Raw genomic sequence first — 23,221 nt, 5'->3', positions numbered from 1 at the left:
ACCCAGTCTCAAAGAACACTGATAAAGCAGAGGTGACTGACAAACTTCACTTTCTCTTCACTGGCAAGGTCTGTTCTCATGTCTCATGGGCTCTTTGTGCCTACAACACTCACACAGGAGTTTGGGGCAGAAAATGACACCCCCATAGCAAAGACTGATTTAAGCACACGTGTTGAATCCAAGTCCCAGAGGAGACACATCTGAGGGCCATAAGGATAAGTGGGCTTATGTCACTGCAAAGCCGCTCTTGTCCTTCAGAGGAGCCTCAGGCTGTCACTCTCTGGAACCATCATTTCCTGGAAATGATTTGCAGAATGTTTTCTAATGACTAACTAGTGGAACTAAAGAACTTTATCAGACAGATCCCCAAAGATACTGGGATTTAGGGAATTGAAGATAGATGGAAAACTAGCCAATGTTTCCTTGAAGAAAAGAGCTGAAGCCAGTTACATGTAAGAGAAACATCCAGGTAGCTTAAGGTTGACTGTGAATGCAACATACTGTGGAATATTACTTGTGCTGCCAAAATTAGAATTTTAAGTGTTCTTGATAAAACATATTAGGCATCAGGTTTTAAAATAAATAAAAATAAAAATAGCAGTCATCCATTATGACTGCTAAAATTCTATGTACGGCCATAAAAATAAAGCTGTCTTTCCAGTTAGGCAGTAGTGTCATTAAATAGAAAAGAGACAATACTATGTGTGACAGGCTCTTCCAGAAAGAAGACATTTAATCATTTCCATTCTTAGAAAACTTAAAATATCACTGAATGATGTAGGGATGTCTGCAGATTATCTGGCCCCAGCAATTCCTCAAATCATGGCTAACTATAAGGTTAAATTTGGGTACTCAGGGTGTTCTTCAGTTCTTCAGTTTTTTCTTCCATCTCTGTGGATGAAGAATCAAGAATTTCTTTGGGAAGCCTCTCTCATATTTAATCAGAATTTCATTGCTGCACAGTTTGTCCTTTGTCTTTTCACTGTGTACCCCTGAAAAAGAGTATAGCTTCATCTGGACAATGCTCTCTAGATAGTAGAAGAAATTATCCTTTGTGGAGAACTTTCTGATATTCTTTTGGAAGATTCGTTGCTGTAGCATACAGAAGTGTCTCATGGAGAGCTATGGTGTTCAGCCTTTCACAGGGTTCTGACTCCCATCCACATGACTTTGTAAAGATTTTAATGAAATGCTTCCTCTTAGATCAGTATTTTTGGAAGAAATTGATGAGATTAGGGGAAGCTGGGGTAAAGAGTTTCAGCATGGCTGTGTCAGCAGAGATTAGGGGTTTTTCCCCCAAAAAATTATTTCCATTAGGGATTTCATAAAGCAGAAGTTGTGGACTCTGAGTCCTTGAGTCCTAAAATACAATCTCCATATCACCTAATCTGTGTCTTTCCAAATGTGCTTACTTTCACATGGGAGATCACTAAAAGAAGATAGGAAGAAAACTATCTTTTCCCCTCTTCAAACACTGTGTTATGGCATTGAGAAGAAATCTTTTATCAGTAAGTGCAGTAACTTTTCGAGATCAGTAAATTAACTTACAAAATCTTTCTGATTGCCTGGTAAGGTATGTTTGTCTTTGTATGGATGGTTACTGCCTGTTTTCCTGTGAAGTTCTCCTTCAATTAATGGTTCAGGGATGTTTTGAAAAGTTTTTTAAATTTTGTGTTTATATATTAATTTCTCTAAAAATCTTCCCAATCAGGAAAGTTCTACCAGACATACCATAGAAAACTATGGTATGTCTGGTAGAAATTTTTTATTTTTTTATATAAACTCAAATTTTTTATATGACATTGTTTCACCCTAGGCTATGGAGACAGCATAACAAATAAAAGCTTTTCAAGGCCAATAACAGAGCTTAAGATTCCTGAATTGATTGTCTGCTTTTTCCATTGGTGTTGTGCTCTGCTGAAATGGCACTGGAATGACACATTTTAAATGGTTTCTTTCTAGGATGTGATATATGAACAGTCATATTATTTCAGCAGAATCAAGCAACTGGTGAGATGCCCTGACATGAACAGAGACATACCCTGAGCAGTCTCAGGAGTGGTGTCATCTGTCCTTCAGCTCTGATGTTTCAAATTGCACTGCAGCTTTGACTGCCCTACAAACTAATACAACATGACTGGATGTGCGTTCAAAGCTCATGTCCAGGCGGGGCTGTTTGGAAACAGCCAGTCCTTGACCATTCTGCATGCAGATAGCACAGCCTGGTTCCTGTCCCCTGTGTGTCTGAGCAGCCCAGCCTCTCTGTGTGCTGGCTGTGTGAGCTCTCTTGCTGCCAGCTGGAGCCCTGACAGCACTGACGGTGCTGCTCTCTGTCAGACAGGGCAACACACACCAATTACTGATTTCTTTCTTTGTTCATGGTAAACAAAGATCCCAAAGGATCCAAAAAATTCTCCCTCTTTGGACCAAGTGTCTTCCTCCCCTTTCTGTGCTTGTTTCCCCTGCTGGCTCTCTTCAGTGTCACCCCATCTGCTCCTTCCCCTTCCCTGGGAGAGCCTGGCAATTCTACAGGTGCATCCTGAGCTTTGCTGTTCCTGAAGAATTTCCTGCTGCCACCAGTGCTGCTTCTTGTATTTTGCAATTCCCAATTCCTTTTTTCTTTAGCCAAAGTGCTGGGTTTGTAACAAAACAAAGTCATAGCTGAGGTTTGCACATTGATTTTGTCAAGGAACGAGGCAACATGCCAAGAGATTTCTTACACACCAACACACTGCTCCAGTGGGGAGGGATGTGGAGTAGCTCCAGAACAGTTTGGGGAAACAGGTTGCTTCATTCTTTTGTATCACCTTCACCACTTTTTGTTATGCCTTTCAGAAAATTTTGCCCTTGGCAAACTAGAAAAACACATTCCAAACTATATTGTTTAAAACCCAGCTCTGAAGAGTGGGAGGGCCGTGTTTAATGACTCATTAATTCTACTTGAATCAGAATATGAAGAAAGTGTTTTTTACTCAAGACATATTTAATTTATAAAAATTTTTGAAGAGCTATGATAGTTGAGTTTGCAAGTAAGTGAGAGCTTTACCAAAGCTACATCCTATCAGTGAGGAATCTCTGATGATTCTGGTGAGGTTGCTGTACTTTTCTAGGGCAAAGCATTTTCAAGGTTTAATTCAGTGCAGGGGAAAAGCACATGCAGTAATCCTACCAACTTTCATGAAACTGAGTGCCTGTTTTCTAGCCAGGACTAATTGTTATGCTGCTCACACATTCTGAAGAGAAATACCCATAAGGCTCCCATCTCACTGAGGCAGCCAAGGAAACACAGTTGATACAGAATTAGGCTCTTCAACTCCAGGAGTGCGTAAATAGCACAATTACTCCTAAAATAATTACACAGGGTAGGCAGGCCACTTGTAAAGGCTTTATGTGATGGCTCAAAGGTCAAAACCCAAAAAACTTGACAAAGAACTTGTCCAGTTAGCAGCTATCTAAAATATGTATTTGTATACATGTGTAGAAATATTTGTCTGGGATTTGATGCTGCATTTTACAAGACTATTGGTTATGCTTAGTGTCCTTAACTGCTTTTGAAGTGATATATGTCAAGTGATATATGTCATCTAACCCCCTGCTAATGTGCAGTAGTGACAGAAAGTTCTGGGTGAAAGCCCAGAGCATACATTCTGAGTTGTGGAAATACCAGCTTTGGATCTTCTGGTACCTTTCATCAAAGCAAAGGGATAAGTAAAAATGAACTCAACACAGGCCAGCACTTCCTACAGTTGGAACTTGGTATCAGAAGATTAAAATTTCCATGGGATACTTATTTCTATTCATTTTCTTCTTTGCTTGCTGCTCTTCAGAATGGCACAAAGTAACCTAGGATCTTTTCCACATCTGTACCTTGACACAGAGTAGCAGATAGAACACCTGTAATTTCTTTAGCACTCTTTACTTTACCAGCACAAATAGGGAAAAAATAAAAAATCTTCCTGCAGTTTGGTAACTCAGAATTCCCCACAGTCTTGACTTATAATTCTGATTTCTGCCTATGATACTTAGATTCTTTGTTAATTATTTATTAAGTATTGTAACTAAGGGCATAAGATACTCCAGGCATACTGGAGGAATTCTGGAGGATCATCTCTGTCTGCACTTATGGAATTTACCACATTTACTGCCCCCACAGCCCACAGGTATTCCTAGTCAAATGGCCACAAGTGAGAGACCACTTACATCACTTCCACAGCACTGCCTGCTGCTGGGAGGAAATGTACACTATAATTTCCAGCTTTGTTTTCCTCATACAGGAACCGCATCACTTTCTGCTCACATATTCTGCTAAAAATCCAAAGTAGCTCATCTGAATGGAGATCAGGTTCACCTTAGCTGCAGAGACAGGGAGAAGGTAGGAGGAAGGGGCTGCCAGCAGCACGGGCCCTCTGGCACAGGGTGAGGGGACATTGGTGCCACCCTCCCAGGCTCCAATTTCCTGCACCAGCCTCCCTGCCAGCCTGCACTGGGAATGCTGCTGCTGTCAGGGAGCGAGGATCTCTGAGCTTGCCTTCATGATTCTCAGGAAGCTAGGAAATCAGATGCCTGCAGATTGTAAACAAAATCTGACAGATTATATTCTTTGCCTCTTACATAAAATTGCATGCAAATTTTGGCCGGGGAGAAGCTGGAATTAGGAAAAACCTGAAAATCAAAAAGAACTTGTGAAGTGTTTGAGCCACCCTGACATTCAGCTAAATTAAGATACTGTGCCTCCCCATACTGAGCTATTTTAAACCAAACTTCTTGGCTCTGCTAAAAGCACTCTTCTTCCACTTCACACTATTGTTGAAGCAAAACACATCAGAATTATTTCTAGGTAATTCAGTTGAGAAAAACACTATAAAAGAGTTATCTTTAATGGAACAAAAAGTATTATTCAAATTCTTGAGGTTTCAGGTCACATTTCACTACACTGAAGATTGTTGATTGAAAACATAGTCATGTCAGCTGAATATCACATCGAGACCAATATGACAAAAATAAACACCGGCAGTGTAAAAAGGGCAGAGAGGTGATCAAGTTGTCCTCACTTTATTCTCATAACTTTTTACTCCAGAGCACTCAGGACTTTGCATTTAAAAATAGGCAGAGCAGGTGTGAGCAGATGTACATGTGTCCATGCATATACAAGCTGGAAAAAAGGAACTACTCTAAATTGGCGTTCAGCTTCTGCCAGATACAATGACTGAAATGCATGTAGCAAAAAGAAAAAATAGGTTAGTAGGAGGGGAGACTAACTTCTATACAGGAATGAAGAATGTGAGATAACTGAGTTCTTACGTGGTCCACAAAATGGTCACAGCAGGAAATACTGCCTCAGTCTCAGTAGCTTCCACAGGTCTGTCTGCACAAATGCAGAAAACCTTGTAATGCTCCTGTACCTGATGTTTTCATTTGCTACAAATAGTTGGGTAGGAATAGATTTACACAGGATTTTGGCATCCAACAGGACTCAAAAATAAGTGATATACATATTGTTTTCATCTGAAACATTTTCTCCCTCAAATTCACATCTGGAGATAGCTGGTTTTGTAGTACTGCTAGTACAAATATGAATGCTTGAAACATTTTGAATTTATATTTGTGAATTTCCCCAGGCTTGAACGAGTTTAAGGAAAAGGGTAGATGGCTTTTGGACAGTATGATTTCTCCACATTTGGCACAGCTCTTACATTAGACATTGCTAATCAGAGCATTTTCTGAGTGTTCAAGACATAGCACAGGCTCACCTGGCTGACAGTCACCACTTCACTGTAACGTTTATCTGCAAATAGTGCTATTCACACCCTTATACACATAGAAAAAAAAAAAAAAAAAAAAAAAGTCATGTTCAAGTCTCTCCCTCCCTCTGGGAGTAACAAATGACCTTATTGTTTCTTGCTTTGCTGACACTCCTGCCCCTCAGCCTGAGACACCAGTCACACTGCTCTTTGCAGAGATCAAAACCATTATGTTAAACTCAGAACAAATGATTCACACTCACCTTGAAATCTGCTGCCTCTAAAAGTCTCAGGAAACCTATGCATCTAGAACTTTGCCTTGTTGCTTTTTTTTTTACTAGCTATATTATTTGGTTAGCTAAAAATCTTCACAGATATTCCCAAGTTTTTTAAGCAAGTTTGAGACACTTTATTGAACAGGTATTAGAAAAAAAATTGCTATCATTGCTACTGAGTTGAAGTAATGGGAAAAGAGGAAAGAACATTAGAAATAATAAAACACTGCAAGAGGTTCTGAGTGTGTTGTTTTTGAGATAAGGATATTCATTAAATAATCTCAATTGTTTAAACTGAAGTGATCCTATTTAATATTTTAATTTTTTTTTTCCCAAAACAGAATTTCTACAGAACACTTTCTACAGAATGTTTGGTACCATGTGTAAGTGCCAGCACTGACTGTGCTGCTGGAGTCAATTACATGCAGAGGCCGGAAAGCTTTCATAATCTGGAAAGCAAAAGTTGGCCAGCTGGGATGCTTGGCTTGTGGCTGCAAGTTGCCTAAGAGGCACATGGCTGGTTAATGGGATTAAGCTGCTCTCTGGATCTCACACACAGCTCAGCAGGTAGCACACACCAGCCCTGATGATGGCTGGGACACCTGGGAGCCTCACACACACAATCTCTACAGCCTGTGGCCCAAAATGTGTCTGATATGATCTGCTGTGGGCAAATACAACTGATGCCATCTGCTGTGGGCAAATAGAAGATTGATCAGAATTGCTTGGCTTTAGCTATCTGAGGTGTTACAGATACCTTTCTTACTACTCTGGTGGCTGCTGTAAACAATAAAACATGAAACAAATCAATAAAAAATGAACAGGATGCTCAAGGAACTAATCAAAGAACTAAAGTAACAGCACAGATAGGGAACAATTTTGAGGCATAATACAACCCAGATTTTTAAAGGTCTGTAACTTTTGATTTCAGTACTTCTGTACTTTCAGTACTTTTTTGTGTCTGAAACAGATACAAAAATCCTCCAGGCTGGAGCCTAAACCCTCCTGTGATGTAGGCAAAACCAAATATGTGTGCAATGTAAAGAGATTTGCATTAAAACAAAATTAAAGATTATTACAGGCAGGGAAGCAAGACAAATAAGCAACTACAACATATTTTAAATACTTTCTCTTTCAAACATACAGCATGATACAGTTGCATCAGGAATTGAAAGGATGCAAATCTACTATGGACCCTTAAATCAGTTTCACTGAGATAACAGGAACATCCTCTCCAAATTTCCTGGCAACCAGTCAATACAAACACAAATAAATAATACAGAGGCTAAAAGGTGCAAAAAATAGCGACATACAATTATTCTCTGTAGAATGACTATTTTTTTCTGAAGACTTATGGGCCATCCTGGTAGCTGGATGTCCTGGTGGTTTAGAGGAGCCTCTAGCTGAAGCACTGGAATTCACACAAGTAACCCAAGAAACCACCAGGATGGCATCTGCTGTCTCCTCAGTGTGTTCTGAACCCTGTATCCGAGTTCACGGCAAGCAGGCCAATGTCTGACTTGGCAGGTTCTCATCTGAATTTGATATACCATAAATCACACTGTGCTGGAAAAACTGGGGAACTTTCTAGACCTGGTATTTCTGACTATTTGCTATCCAGGGGCCAGGAAACAGCCAGCTGAGGAACAGCTGTGCAGATGATGAAGCAATTGACATTATGTGTTAAATTACTGCACGCAATATGCACCCAGAATCTTGCTATACCCCAGTTTTGAAGCTTGGCCCAAGTACTGGACCACTTATGAAAATGAGTTTACTTTTCCACTGTTTTACCTATTGCATCTTGTACCAAGTGAGTATCAATTTAAGATCTCTCCTACTTAAATTTATGTTTCACCTTCCCAAAACATGATAATCAGTCATTTCGTTTCCAAGGTCAGATGCTAGGATAGTTTTACAAACAAGTAATCTCTGTGGGTGATGTATGCATAGTATCATTTTTCTTTCTGAAATATGTGAACAGGAAGTATTAGTCTTGGTTTAATTCTGGAGAATATAGATAAGAGGAAATAGCCATGAATTTTTCTAGAAAAAGAAAATGAAGGGTGAGGCTTTCTAGCAGCAGTGGGATAATTTTTGATATGGAAACAAGCCACTATCTAGTATGCAAGGTTTTAATATGCAGGTTTTGCAGTCCCAAAAGTAGGATGAAACTGCAGTTAGAAATCAGCTGAAGCAAAATTTATAGCCAAGGCAAAGCTAAGGCAAACATAGGATATGGATTCAGTTGATTAACTCAGTACACTAAAGCAAATCTGAACAGAAAGCCTGCAAAAGAAACAAACATGAGCTTGTTCCAGCTGCCTCCTCTGTCTGAAGATATAGGTCCTCTTTGTGCTGCTGGTGCAGATCTGAAGAAGAGAAAACAAACAGGATGTTCACAGCACAGAGCTGAGTTAGGATTCTTTTAAATATCAGGGGTTTGTTGCCAAGGGTGAAGTTTGTGGCCCAAGTGCTAAGCTAGAAGTTTCTTTATATGAGCCTGCCAACAGATTCCCTTTGGCTGTCATGATTCTATAAACAGAATATCTTTGCAAAACCCTGGGAACTCTTCTTTCTACCTTCACTCAAGTGCCTTCTTTTCTCTTCACATCCATGTGCTGTCTCTGGCCTTATGCTTGTGATTTTGTAGTGCTCTCCTAGACAGCAGTGGTCCTGGAGGATTGTATTGCACTGGGGGCAGTAGTACCCAGATCCACTTCCATGTCTCCCTGACATTGCAATAATGCAAATAATCCATGCCACCACTAACAGCTTGTCTGGCTTCCCTCCTGCTTGCATTTGTAAGCCATCGCTGCCATCTAGTGGGTGTTTTTTACTCACAAGTTTTTTTCTAACGTCAGGGCGTCACCTTAACAAGCCGAAGTCCAAATGTGACTCGGCAGGAACATCGTTCAGGTCTGGAGAGGAGGTAAGGGGCACCACCACCATGCAAGAAGCCCCAGGTACATTACAGCACCTTCATGCCCTCTGCTGCCCTGGCCCAGCTCTCTCCTTTGCTATGCCTGCGTAATGGGAGTTGTGGTGACATAAAAAGTCACTTGTCCAACTCTGATGTTTTTGGGCTCAGGACATTATTCTGTGGAGGCTGAGAGGGCAGCCATCAGCCTTGGAACAGCAACCAGCCCTGGTGAAAGGGGATGCACGAGCCCCTGCATGCCTGCCCCACTGTTTACTGTGGAAGTGTGAACACTGACAGCACCTGCTCTGCAAAGGAAACTTTTCCTAACAGATACCCACTCCAATTAGTGATACCCCCACTGACCAGCCCCCAGCCAGCTAATGGACCACCACAGAACACAGAAAAAGTGCCTAAGAAGGTAATCAATCATCAAATCATTTATATGCATCTGCTTAAGGCTCTTTTTGAAAAGGCAGCTCGTTTCTATGGAGGTGGTGTTATTTGCTGCAGAGAACTGAGTGATTCTGGGAAGAATGTAAGTATTCATTGGCTTGAAATATTTAAATTACTTAAATTTCAGGGAGAGGAAATGATAGTTTTGCATTTAGATTGGGAAGCTCTGTTGTGATTTGGGATAGATAAGAAATTAATCAAATTTATTACAGTGCCATGCATGGAGGATGGAATACAGAGCTCATGAAGGAAACAAGCAAGGAAACTTTTCCTAAGGAGGATGAGAACAGCTGAGTTGCTCTGGAGTTACCCCAGGAGAGGGTGAGGCTGGTGTTTCAACTTCACCAGGGATTGTGTTACTGTGAGCACCGACAAGGATGGGAGGGAAGGGGCGGCTGCTCCCCTGCTTGCACACTGCAAACACCTTGTGGCAATACTGCAGAACTGCATGCTCACTCTCAGCTGAAAGGAAAAACACACTAGTGGTTTCCAAAAACCTTCTCATCCAGGCTTCCTCAGCTGAGTAGCACACACACATCACAAAACTTTGAGGAAAATTATTTAAAACCTGGGAGAGGAGAAAAATCTTCTGTCAAGACCTCAATAAAATATTGTTTTTTTCAAAGTCCTGTGCTCTTCTTCCAGTTTGTTATTATTATCATTATGTTCACAGCTATTATTTTGAAGGGGATAACTGTGTTTTCATTTGACACGTTGTCCTGGGGTGACCATTCAGTTGCAGAACAAGGAAACCCTATTTTAATCCACTGAGCAAGTGGCATTTTGTAACCAATCAAAGCCCTAACAGGACGTCTGTTCTATGACCTACTGCCCAGAGGTCTGGAGCTATCAGTGGGATTTATAACCCTGCCATTTGCATAACATTTATATGCTAGGATATAATTTGCATGCAAGAATACATGTTGCATTGCAAGGTGAGTAAAATTTTTCAGTGACCAGCAAGAATAGGGAATACTCACTTTCTGTCAGTGAAGAACTGACATATGTTACAGAACTGGGCATATGTTACAGAAGGTGCTGTCCACCTCCTTTTCTGTACTGCAGGAAGCACTCCATCAATATATGAATGCATGTACAGCCCCTCCCAGAGGCAGGCAAGCTGGAGTTGCACCTCTGCTGCCATAACCAGGGACAGCAAATCAGGACTTTCACTGCAGATGTTGTCATTGCAATATCACACAGGTATTAACAAACAAAAATTTGAATAGGGAAGAAAGAAATAAAGCATGGATTATCCATAAGAAGAATATAACCACAAATCAGTGTTTATGTATTGATATATTCTACAACATTCCAAACAGTGAGGAAGTTCTCATTCAGATGTTCAAGTATCTCATGTGTACCTATATATGCCATAGCATATAGATAATGAAACATAGTCAGAATTGAAAACAGTAATCTTTACTGTAAATTCACTGAAATACACGATAAATTAATATAGTGCTCCTCATATAATATAGATAAATATGGATAAGTAGGGAGTTTGGGAGCAATGCTTGCTAATCAAGAAGTTATGTCTTGGATGTAATCTGCATTCTTTGTAGATAACTCACTGACCCAAGGTAAATACATCAAAATATAGAGATTAAGTCTCACACAAAATGGAAGATAAAAGAAAACTTCCTCAAAATTTAGAACTGAAAATTCCAATAGTTGGGTAAATGTCTTTTAGATCTGTTGCCATTTGATCTACAATTTGATTATTCAAGAAATTTTATTAATGAAAGCAACTTCAAATTTGTAATAGATTTTATATCAGAACAGTGATATGTACAAACTTCACATCATCAATGATATACAGTGTTACTGTGTGATCAATGAGAACCCATTAACACCTAATTTTGAACAGCAGGTTCAGCTCACAGACAGCTGTGCACAATTTGTGAATAGAAACTGCTAATTCAATCCACAGTAACTAACAAATTCAAGACCACTGTGTATTGCATAAGAAGAATATATAACAGGTGGTAGAGGTGGGATCTGTTGACTTCTGCCTAATTTATTCAGTTGTAATGACACTGGGCTAGGTTGAACTTCTTTTACTTACGATGCAAAGGCACACTTAGAATGATCAGGATAATCCAGGCAGAGTAAGAACATTACAGACCTGTGAAAATACCATTTTATTTACCACCTTTCAGGCAGACAACTGAGAAAAAAAAAAAAAAAACATGAAAAAATGAAACAAATTCACAGTACTATCATGCTTAAATCTTCCCTTCATTAAATTTATCTTACAATCTATAGGAAATACTAGAGCTGTGAAAGCTATTGTGAATAACTGGTAATTCAGCAGACATTCAATAGTGTTTTTAACTATTGTTTAGATTTTAAATCCAAGTACGTGAGGCCATCTTCTGTGTCTGACATTAAGAACAATGTTCCACTCAATCATACAGTAAGATGCAGTGTTTTGCTCAATAAGCAATCAAAAAATGCCAAGTCTTAAAAATGTGACATCATCCCTCCAAGATATCAGTCCCTCCTGAAGACATGACATTTATGGCACTTCAGTATTGCACAGTAAGAATCAAAATAGGTAAGGTTTTCACTTACTTGTAATTGTCAGTGCAAGTGACATCAAATCCAAGAGTTTTCAGCCTGGTTTCTAATGTCTTTACACTATTAGTTCCACAGGAATCTCTGTGAAGAAGGTTTTCAATATTATTGCAAATCTTCTGTTTTATATTTTTTTCACTGAACTTGATGGAATTAGTAAAGTAAATCCCCATTACTTTGCCTCTTCTGTATTCCATAACACCACTAGAAGAATGGTGTACATTGCTCTTTATGTTTCATTTGCTTACATTACTGTTGTTTCACAATTCATCCTTTTCACAGTTTACAGAGTCTGGAAGATTAGCTTCAGCCAGTGTAGCATTTTCAGATTCTATTCACTAATAATCCTATGTTTAATATTTGATAGAATAGACAGAAAAAGACCTAAATAATTTTGTAAAATATTGTTTTGTTTGTAATATTTTTGGCAACTATTTAGGTAGTGATAAAGTTGATGTTATCTGTCTTTACACAATAAGTATGTTATAATAAATGAGAATTATACTTGTTGTTTGAATCTTGTTCTCTCTCTTGAATACTGAATAATAGAAAAATACAGAGAGAAAAAACTCAGAAACATTCCTAAACACAGCTCTTGTTTCTAGCACTGATTTTTAAATTTGTAGTCCAATTACTATAAGAAAGTTTACAGAACCTACTGAGACATCTAAACCTGCACCAACATAAAATATTAAGGCCAGTGCTACTTATCTGCTGGTCAGTAAATACCCATGACTAAAGAAAGCATATAGAGACCAACAAAGTAATTGTAGGAAACAATTAATAAAAATATACAATTACTCCCATGCATCCATTTACTACTAAGATTCAGTGCGTCTTAGCTTTTCTTTGTAAAAAGGGCAACTTTTGCAAAGATTAGCTTTATGTTTTTTCACTCCCAGAGGGTATGATTCTTTGATTTAGAGAGACTGAAAAATGCTAATCTGAACTATGTCATGTACACTCAACAGCATTGTGGTAAAATTCACAACAGACAGCCCAAACTGTTTGGACTGATCAGTTTTGTTATATTTGCTTATTAATTATTTGTTTGCTTTATTTAAATTACCAAAATTAGCAAAATTAGACACTTTTAAAGCCTACATTTTATTACTGGATTAATTATTGAGAGAAAAAGAGCCACCAGTTGGTATTTGCCCGCTTCTACAAATTTTCAAACAGTTAAGATACGTGAAAATGAAAAGAATGCATATGGCAAGGTGAAAGAAATATCACTAATCAGCACTTAATCTGAAATTCAGATTGACTCTTAGTAAAACTGTTCATGCTCTATCTTCATTCAGGGTCTGAGATCCACACACACATCTTAGCAAGAGTTGGCTCCAGATCTAATATTAGAATTTATTTATATTTTCTCTAATTCTGATATTTCTATACTCTCTGAGAATGGCAGGTTGTGTCTCCTGTGTACATGAAAGCATCTAAAATACTTTGCTTTAAGTAGTATGCAAATACAATCAAACAGAAAGATAAGGTGAAATTATAAAGACAGGTTCAAAAGGGAGAAACTAATTTTTATTTTGAAGACACAACTTACCTATCTGGTCCTTCAATATCATCCACAACCCAAATGACAATCTGTGAGATTTTGTCTTTCTGGAAATTAGGTATTTCATAATCTGCAAAAAAACTGATTGAAGAAAAGAAAATTAACTATAAAGAACATGAAAATCAAATAGTCCTTTTCCTCTTCTGTATTAATGTATTCACCTAAAAGTGAACAAGAATGAACTTTCAAAAATGCAAAAACAAATCAAAAAGCCTTTGGTACTTCCTCATAATATCTAATCTAAGAAGCTATGAAATCCAAAGGTTGATTTAAATGTCTCTAGATTGATTTTTTTTTTTGTGAGATGCTGGCATTTCAGAGCCATAGATTTCTAACCCTTTTAGCAAGATACAGTGTAATGATTTCTTATCTTTTAGGGGTTTTTTTTCACTCAGAAAGCTTGAAAGGGCTGAATGCCTGGTCCAAGTCTGGGCCTGGGTCTCTCCTCTAATTTACTATTTGCTATCATGTGTCTTTTTAAATGTCTGTATCAGCACTACAGTGTCTCTGAGCCCTTTTAAATGTTCTCAGACCTCCACAAAGGTCTCAGAACATTTAAAGAGAAGAAGGGACCATTATTTGCCCTTCCTGGGACCAGCAGTGACAACGTGGGTCTGTTCTCCCAGCCCTTCAGGCTCTGCCATGCAAGCACAGGACATGTGCTGCTTGCCAGGGGCTGGTGCTTCATGAAGTCAGCAAATTATTTCAGATTTCTGGAGAAGTGGAACAGGAGGACAGATAGCAGGAGTTGCTTTCTCTGGTCCAGTCTGGTGTGGTGGTAGCTGACCAGAGACCAGCAGCAGCAACAGCACGTTTGCCTTTCTGTCCAAGGTGTCCAAGCCTGCCTAACACATAGTGAAAATATAACAAAAAATAAAGATTCCCACTCATTTACTCAGTCATGCATAGGCTATTCCCAGAAAAAAAGAAGTTTGCTCCCAAATTTGGAGAAGTGTTTAACTAGAGGTGTCAGAAACTGTGGAGGAACAATGTACAACTGACTTCAGTAAAACCGATTTTTGAACTGGCTTCTATTATTAAAGAAATCTGCCAACTAAATTCATACTGTGTGAATGAGCAAAGTTATTTTGCCATGAAATGAGATATAAATCTTAACTGAAATGATATCAGGTGACTTAATGGTGATTTAAGTGTACAAACTTTAAACTGAATAAACTTTGAAAAGTACTTGAAATACTTGAAAACAGACCAGAGAGATGGTTAGGAAGACAGGCAGATCTTTCACATTACTTTTGCTATTAATTATTCAACTTCCAGCTTTTTTCAAACATGATCTCTCAAACAAATTCAGTCATAAATGGACCAGAAGATACAGAGCAAAGAAAACAGATGGAGTTACTGGCTTTGTTTTCTCCTTGGCAGGCTGAGTTCCAGGGGTGATTTCACTGGTTAAAATACCACCAGACTGGTAACCCAGGGGGCTGGTGGAATTAATGTGTGTGTGAGATGCTTTTTGAAATAAGGAATCTGTAAATTAACAGAAATAAGGAATCCATTTCTAAAATAAGGAATCTATAATAGATTCTGGGTATTGACCTGCTGCCAGGTATTACCACCTGCAGAAGATTTGATCCCAGCTGACCATTTGACCAGCCCAAGAAGACAGTTTAAGTCTTTGTGATTGGCTGAAAGCTGTGTACAGAGATGGATGTTTTGGGGGACAGAGTAAGTAGTTAGGAGGTGTTTTGGAAAACATTGTTCTTCTTTCTCTCCCATCCAGAAATAAAATTGCCTTTCAAAGGTTATTTTTAGTGAATAATGAATACACAGGAAGAAAGTCTCTTCTAAGGGTTTTTAAAAGATGTAATTTTTTGATCTGCCTTGGACAGGACAGTTGCTGAGGCAATGAAGGATGCATTTCTTACCACAGGTAAGCAGTCACTACAGATACATAGTAAAAGTTCTAAAGGTTGTACTTTTACAATAAATTCTGAAGGTAAGCTTAGATAAGCTTCTGCATGGTGGTACACCTCTGAATCAGGAAAAATACACCTGTCCTTAATATAAAAGGAACTAAGAAGAAGAAGAAGCTCATCTTTGCTATTATCCTCCTCAACAAACATTTTTTTGCTTTCTGAAACAATAAGAGACTTCAAACTACATTCACTCTTGGTCATGGAGAAACAAATACTTTCCCTTTAGAACTTACCAAGTTTGCTGGTAGGTCTGACAAAAGCTACACTCCTTATAACAATATACTCTATTTAGACATGTCCCTGAAGAGAAATTTCATTGACTCTCAACTTTTTGAAGATCTACACATTTTGCCACAGTACATTGGCTGACTCTAGGGCAGCCTTTAGAGCATTCACCATGCTTGCCACAGCAGTTTGTAAAATGCAGGAGTTGAAAGGATTGTTCCCATCCAGTATGTATTATTCCTTCAGCTAGGGACAATTAACAGTTGTCCCCACAACTCAGCAGCCTTTGATGCAGCAGGTCCTTTCAGCCACACTTCCCATGCTTTGTGCAGCAGACGACCCAAACAATTGGTTGACTTTTCTATTTTTTTGTAGTCATCCAGACTCTACACAGAAAATCACACTACACAGACTCCAGGCAGAAATCAGTCGGTTCTCTTACCCTGGCTGTGGATAAGCTCCTCCCTCTGCAGAACCATTCAGCAAGACCTGGATCACCCCAGAGCTGTGCTTTGCATACTGCAATAGATAACAGTGCTTTTCAGATCTCTCAGATTTGTCATGTAACTTGGTATTTTATTGCAAACAACAGTAACCGAGGAAAGAATTTTACCACAAAGACTATCGGAAGCACAAAAATAATCTAGACTAGCACCCTAGCAGGTCACTGAAGTAAAAAGGACAGGAACCAAACAGGCCATGGTTAATTCAATGATTCTTCTCAAGCTATTTTCTCACATTTATAAGTATTCTTCAGCACAAAAAGAAAGCACTTTGGCATTCTCTATTGAGTTTGATATGTAAGTAAAGGGTTTTCAGCAAAGCTGTCAAATTAGGACCTGTAACCAGTAGACAATCAGTATGCTTACTCTGCTTAGTATATCGTTTTTATTAACAAAGCTAACAGAATTTTAACATGTTATCTAGCTAAGGTGAATGTTAAGTTCTCCTTGCTAAAACATTTGCAGCTAGTCTAAAACAGTGTATTTCTATCAGGGGAAATAATCCAGTAGAGTTACAGGTTTAAGTCTGCTGTGAACTAGCAGTGTTTTCCTGAACCACACTGGACACACTCACAGATGTATGAAGTCAGCACTAATAAAATATTTACAGTGACTGAGGCAATCCTCCAGAAAGAATCCACTGCATTGTTCTCACATTCCGCCATGGTGGGGCAGGATTCATAGTCCAGGCCTGTAGGAAGGCAGGGGATTTGTGCCATTAGAGAGATGATAATGACTATAAAATTGACTTTAGCAAGCAACTAAATATATTTGTGCATTACTCACTGACCCACAACCTATGTTTGACATAGCACTGAAAGCTGTTGTATTTTTTCAATTATCTTTCATCCTCTGTAGTTTACACAAACAGTGACATTCTGAGGATTCAGTAATTTGGCTGAAATGGCTCTAACTCTGTTCCTGGGATGCAAGGAGCTCCATGTTCAGAAGACTTAATTAGAGGTTTATCCCCACTGCAGGACCATGTAGATTTCACTGTGTGCTCCCCCGACTGCAGTGTTAAATATTCACATGATACAAGAGAGAACAAGACAGTGAAGTTATCCCTGATTTTTCATGGGGTAAGAGCAAATTTAGCTTCTCCAGGACACAGCAGTTGGTCTCCATTATGGTTTTACAGATAAATGTTGAACATAGCTCTCATTGTCTTACCAGGGCTGTCTGCCTGCCCACACCAGATCAGAAAATCTGCAAGGAAGCCAAAGAGAGTATCACCCACAGACATGTAGCGACGTCCTCTGGCAGCAAGGCTGGTGACTAGCAGCTGATTATTTTCCCAGAAAAGAGACTAGAAAAAAAAAACATAGAGAAGAAATGTACCAACACCTGGGTGCAGACACGGTGAGATTATGGGGTATTGAAAACAGCTGAAAACATGTTTTGGTATTTCTTTCAAAATCAAGCTAATAACCAGAAATGTTATCTATCTCTTTAAAAGAATAAAGTTTTTTAATTTTCCAGAGGTGTAAATTCTGATCACAAGTGACTTGAGGAACAGTAGTAGTTTGATGAGAAGGGATATCGTCCTACTTTAAATATAGTTAGGCCTAGCTTTGCCTGCCTCAGCAGACAGATTTAGGGGAAGAAGAAAAAAGGAAGATATTTATAAACCAGATATATGTCACCAGAAATCTCTCAACGTTGCTATGTTGGCTTATGGTGTGAAAAAAACCCCATATGTCTAGATGTTATTTCTGTGTTTGCAGAACTCCTCATGAATTAAGCCATGTTGACAGTAGTATTTGTTGGTTTAGCTTGTAGCATTTAGAAATGAGGAATAATTGTTCCAGAGGCACAACACATCTTTTGCACTTCCATGGTTCTTTGCCAGCACATCAAACCCTTACTGTTCTCTGGCACACAACAACACCCTCTCTCATTTCTGCTTTTGCTTGTTCAGTGTGTCAATGTTGTCAATGGCACTGCCATGAGACTTAGCTGTGAGGAGTAAAAGCAAAAGGTGATAGCAGGCACAGCATTTGCAGCCAGAGCACCTAACTTAAGGAAAAGCAGAAGTGGAAGTTCAGGGACTATGGCAGAGCTCCCAGCACAACAGGAAAAAGGGGAGATCTCTGTAGTATGAAAAGAGAGACATTGCTGAGAAGTTACTGCATAAAATAAATGGAGCCAAACACATTGAAACATGCTATCAAGTCTGAGTCTAGTTTATAAACTACAGAGTCCAGTTTATAAACTACAGACTGGTCAAAAGAGTGACTCACAAATCAGTTACAGAATGACTCGTCAGTCTTGAACTGTGTCACGTAAAATCTGTTGAATGTCACAGGGCAATTAACATAAAAAGTTATTACCTTGTTAGGTGGAATCGTGTGAAATGTGAGGTTGATAAATAATTCATAATCCTCAGGTAGAATGCTGCAAGGATCCTTGTTAATAAATGCATTTTTAAATGCTTCCCATATCTGTGAACAATTCTTCTCACTGTAATCATTAAAAAAAAACAAATAGCAAAATTGTTTTTTCAAAGCTGAGCAAGAAAGATGCATGTTCTCAACTCTTTGAAGTACCTCAATTAAAATTCATATAAGGTTAAGGCAGAAAACTGAAGTCAGGGTAGCTCAGGAAGAGCATAGACATCTTGTCTTCTGAGTCATAACTGCAGCAGATAAGGAAGAAGTAGCAAGGAAAATATTAGCATTTACAGTGTGGAATTAGAAACACATTATGATTCAACAAAAACCTTAGTAGGTATGGTATACACAGCAAGTTTGCTCTTCAACACTGTAGAAATACTGAAGAAATAGCTTTCTTTAAAATTTTTCAGATTCAAAACACCATTTCAAATAAACCATAGCTAAACATGCAATGCTGCTGGAATGCAATACTACTCTTAAAATGTCAGATTCAAATGCAGGACAAATTGCTAAAAAGCTTTGATGGTAGAGTAATGATGGTGACAGATGCCTTCAGCTTCTAGGCCCTGGGACTGTGCAGTTTTCTCTTGCTGGAATGAGTACAGTGACCAGGGACACACACTGTCACTATGCAGTAGTTACAAGAAGTACAAGTATGTTGCTAGCATTCAACACTTGGAGTGCTGAAATAAGATGCTAGGCTGTGCACTCCTACATTTCCCTTCTGCCAGCTCTGTCTTGGGGACAAGATGGGGACAAGAACCTCCATGGAGGGACAAGACAGGCTGTCTAGAGATGGAAGTGTCCTATCTCTTTGGACTTTCAGGATCTCACCTGTCACAGCTCTGAGCCTGCCTGTAGTAATTAGGAAGGGAATTTCTGTTTTCACCACTTTTCCACAATACCTTCCCCACATAATGCTGTGACAATATCTATGCCAGGAACACTCTGCACAACAGAATAATTACATTATGTGCATACAGCCTTCCTAACATGAATGGCTGTCATTGCAAAGCTCTAGCTTGAACAACAGTAGTCCTGATAAGTAAACCAAACTTTGCCATTACAGTGCTTTGCTCAGTTAGTATTATCCATATACAGCAAGGTTTCTGCTGGTACAGGTTCTTTAGGAGCTGCTTTGTGACACTGAATGTCACAGACACTTTAAAGGAGCCCATGTGATGAGCTCTGCAGGAAATAGACCACAGATTTTCTTAAAGAAATCTCTTGTCATGCTTCCAACAACTATATAAAAATTCCCTATATACTATAAGCAGATATGGATCTTGACCTGAAAATTTTCAGTGATGCAATATGATCCTTGATCACTCGTTTCAAGGTTTAAACAGATTTACTTAATAAAAGAATTTGGACCCTATTTCTGATTTCAAGCTGTTATACTTTGGCTTCTGACAGTTGTATATACTTAGGTCTCATTTTGCTAAAGAGCTTTCTACTCAAAGCACTTACGTTAGTACTTGTGGGTTACGATCAACTGAACTTTTAAGATCTTTCTTGGCAGGTGCATCCATCAGTAATTTTCTGGTTAACTCACATATTCCTTTTTTTTTTTCATGACTTCTCACCCAGTTTTGAACAGCTTGTAAATCAAAAGGATTATTCTGCTCTGATACTCAAAACTTGTTAGCTGGCAAAAACACCTTTTGAAACTACAGGGTTGGGGAGGCCTGCTGTTCAGGACAATTCCCTCTAATCTTACTAGACATTAATAAGTCAGATTAATTTCACATTATTTAGTTAAAAATTGTTTTCAAAGCTTTCATTATATGCTACAAATAAACAAATATGGATGAATTATGCATATGATTATGAATTATATGCATTATAGGAACCTTAGTGTTGTTTAGCGTACTCCTGTTAGGAAATGTCAAATATGATCTTAATTCAAATTCATCACTTCTGCATGGCCACAGCATTTTGTAAAATGCCTCTTTTGATTGCCATTTTGCACATTCTGTTTTAACATGTGGGAAAGTTTTTCTTCTGTTCCTACAAACATTTTTATGTTTTAACAATCTTGCAGTGTAAAGACATGTTTTGCTAGCTTCCTTTAAGTTAGCAAAGTCTTTTTAGAAAATTTGCACATAAATTCAGAAGAAAAACCTATCCAGGTGGTCACGTTTCTATAAAAGCTAGCCAGAGGCAACTAAGAAACAGATAATGAACAGAATGGGATATTAATAATTAGAATATCTATTTTGCACCTGTGCAATATGAAATTTCCATTTTCTTTGGTTTACATTATTAGCTTCTAGAGCTAAGGGAAAGAGAAAAATCCTCACATTATAAGAAATCAGTTGAGTAGCTCTTCTTTTAATAATGCCATTTTTGGTCTAAATTCAGGAAAGTAGTCTTAATGTCCTGCCTGGCTTCATGCTATCCTGAGCATTGATGAACATATTCAAACATCTAAATTTTAAAATCATGTTGTGAAAATGTAGCCAGAATTCAGTAAATCACAAAACTATCATAAACATGAGACACACAGAAATGTTTTCCAGAATATTGCATTTATATCTCTAAAAGTCCAACAATTAACAATACAGTTCAAATTTCTACAGTAACTATCCTTTATGTTGCTCATTTTAGCATATTCTGGATTATTATTCATGTCCTGTTTCAGATATAAATGAAGTGGCATCTGTTAAGTCCTGCAGAAGCTCTACCTATCTATAGCCTACTGCATTACCAGATTACCTACACAACTGTAAATTAAGTTCACATATTTTATATTATGTAATATATTGTAGGAATGTAGAAATCTACCCTTAAAGTTTACTTCCACTTTCCATTGTGACATGTTTATAAATTTGGTAAGCTTGAACTGTTCCACTGAAATTCATGCATTGTGTTATTTGCATGACAATGATCTTTTTTCCTTCATAAAAAACTTAAAAGAAAACACTTCTAATAGGTTAAGAGTATTATTGTGCAGAAGTATATTGTTTCGCCTTTGTTAAAAGGGAAAAATTTGTTTTAAGTCCTTTATCTTCCTCTTTTGCAACAGGAACTGAAAATGGGAGGTTAGGGAGTGGAGGTGATATTTGCAATATCATCTAATCCTGTTTAAAGAAAGCAATTCAATGCCATTGGAACACAGATAGAGCCCCACTGCAAATACCTCTTCACCCTTTTAGGACAACTTTTTAGTGGTAGAATAAAGGGTTGAACTCCAGGAGATTGTCCTTCTTATTTTCTTCCTCTTTACTGAAGCCCTTACAATGCAAGGAAGACAGAAAAGTGCTTGTTTTAGCAAAGTGTGTGATTTACCTCCAGTTCTGTAAAATTAGCACAGCCAATAGAAGCTCACAGATAACCCCACTGGAGCAGTTGATTAGCACTTGATTTTTCAGGTGGATGGGCTAAACAGTTCCTTCAGTACCACAGGACAGCTGTAAAGCGAAGTGTTCCCTTTTGAATATGATCTGACACAAAGACATGCAAGGTAAAGCTGTCTTCCCAGGACTACTGTCACATTTGGTACTTCCAAAACACCATCCCTGTCATTTCTGTCTGTTGTTCTCCTTACAGAAAGAAAGGTGGGGTGCAGTGGGCAAAAAAGTGAAATAAAGAATGGAAGAATTAAAAATCTTGCCTCAATTAGACTACTTTAGTTAAAATATGACATCCATCAAAGTCATTTTGTTGTTTCCAGACAGCTACAAGCATGTTGGCTTCAAAAGGATCACTAGCATGGCTAGAAGCATAACATCCAGCTTCTGATTAACAACCATTTTGTACAGAACATAAAAAACTAATCCAGAAACAAGCAAAACTTACCCAACAGCAGGGTTCACAAGTCTAATATACTCATAGCATCTTCCAATGACAATACTTTCCAGGTTTTGAGTAGTACCTTCACCTTTCCATTTCTTTCCCTGCACTGCTGAGAAGCTGCTCATACATAGAACAGAGACAAATAAAAGAGGGAAAAAAAGGCTCATCATAATGAATTCTTGACAATCCGAATTCTTGACAATCCAATACTTAACAGAAAAAAAAAATAAAAAAGGAGAGTTCAATGATACAATTTAAATGGAAACCTGCAGTCTGAACATTTAATATTTTCAGTACTAGCGACAGCTCAGCACAGAAGACAAAGGCGGAAAAAAAAAAACCTTGCTGGAAACTATAACCTAACTATTTCCTGGAACGATTGCAGCACAGGGATACATCACTTCCTCGTGTCTAAACTATTCCCCACTTCTGAAAAACGAGAAACTTTGAAGGCCACCTGGTGATAACTGAAGAGAATTGCAGTATATATCCATAAAGGGAGGAAAAAAACCCTAACCGCTTGAATACTTAGGATGCCTTTGGGTCGCTTAATATTCGTTGCTGTGCTTCCCTTTCCTAAACCATTAAGAAATGCTTGCAAGCAAAACAAAACAAAACAAAACAAACAAAAAACCCAAACCTAAAATATGCAGTTACAGCAAAGACAGTGTAAATATCCAAGTCCCTGAGTTATCTTATCAGGGGTAACATTAGTCAGCTCTTTTTCCATCTCTGCCCTGGGCAGTGACAGTGGCATTTTGTTGTGATGACATGTGCATCATGTGTTCGTGAAAAAACCCTGCCTTGCAGTCATGAATCA

At 38.4% G+C, this 23,221-nt stretch overlaps 1 protein-coding gene across 1 annotated transcript; it reads right to left on the bottom strand.

Annotated features, from left to right (window-relative positions):
- Positions 1-6,783: 6,783 nt before the first annotated feature.
- BST1 (bone marrow stromal cell antigen 1) lies at positions 6,784-22,577 on the bottom strand. Its single transcript, XM_058024619.1, has 9 exons — positions 22,405-22,577; positions 18,541-18,670; positions 17,381-17,516; positions 16,816-16,898; positions 16,147-16,223; positions 13,531-13,623; positions 11,970-12,056; positions 11,461-11,520; positions 6,784-8,388 (listed from the first exon to the last, which is right to left on the bottom strand). The coding sequence occupies exons 1-9, from the start codon at positions 22,569-22,571 to the stop codon at positions 8,274-8,276; spliced, it is 948 nt and encodes a 315-aa protein (XP_057880602.1). The 5' UTR covers positions 22,572-22,577; the 3' UTR covers positions 6,784-8,273.
- Between the last annotated feature and the right edge of the window lie 644 nt (positions 22,578-23,221).

The sequence above is a fragment of the Melospiza georgiana genome, chromosome 5 (assembly GCF_028018845.1).
Source record: "Melospiza georgiana isolate bMelGeo1 chromosome 5, bMelGeo1.pri, whole genome shotgun sequence".
NCBI classification, from domain to species: Eukaryota; Metazoa; Chordata; class Aves; order Passeriformes; family Passerellidae; genus Melospiza; species Melospiza georgiana.
The sequence above is the reverse complement of the archived record's forward strand: the minus strand, read 5'-3'. Positions and strand labels throughout refer to the sequence as shown.

What these genes read in the sequence shown, in the direction of transcription:
- BST1 (XM_058024619.1), bottom strand. Translation starts at nt 22,571, where the DNA reads ATGATGAGCCTTTTTTTCCCTCTTTTATTTGTCTCTGTTCTATGTATG. An exon ending in GGAGCTTATCCACAGCCAGG is followed by an intron (nt 13,624 to 16,146) that starts GTAAGAGAACCG and finishes TTCTTCAATCAG; the next exon opens with TTTTTTTGCAGATTATGAAA. An exon ending in GATATTGAAGGACCAGATAG is followed by an intron (nt 12,057 to 13,530) that starts GTAAGTTGTGTC and finishes CCTTCTTCACAG; the next exon opens with AGATTCCTGTGGAACTAATA.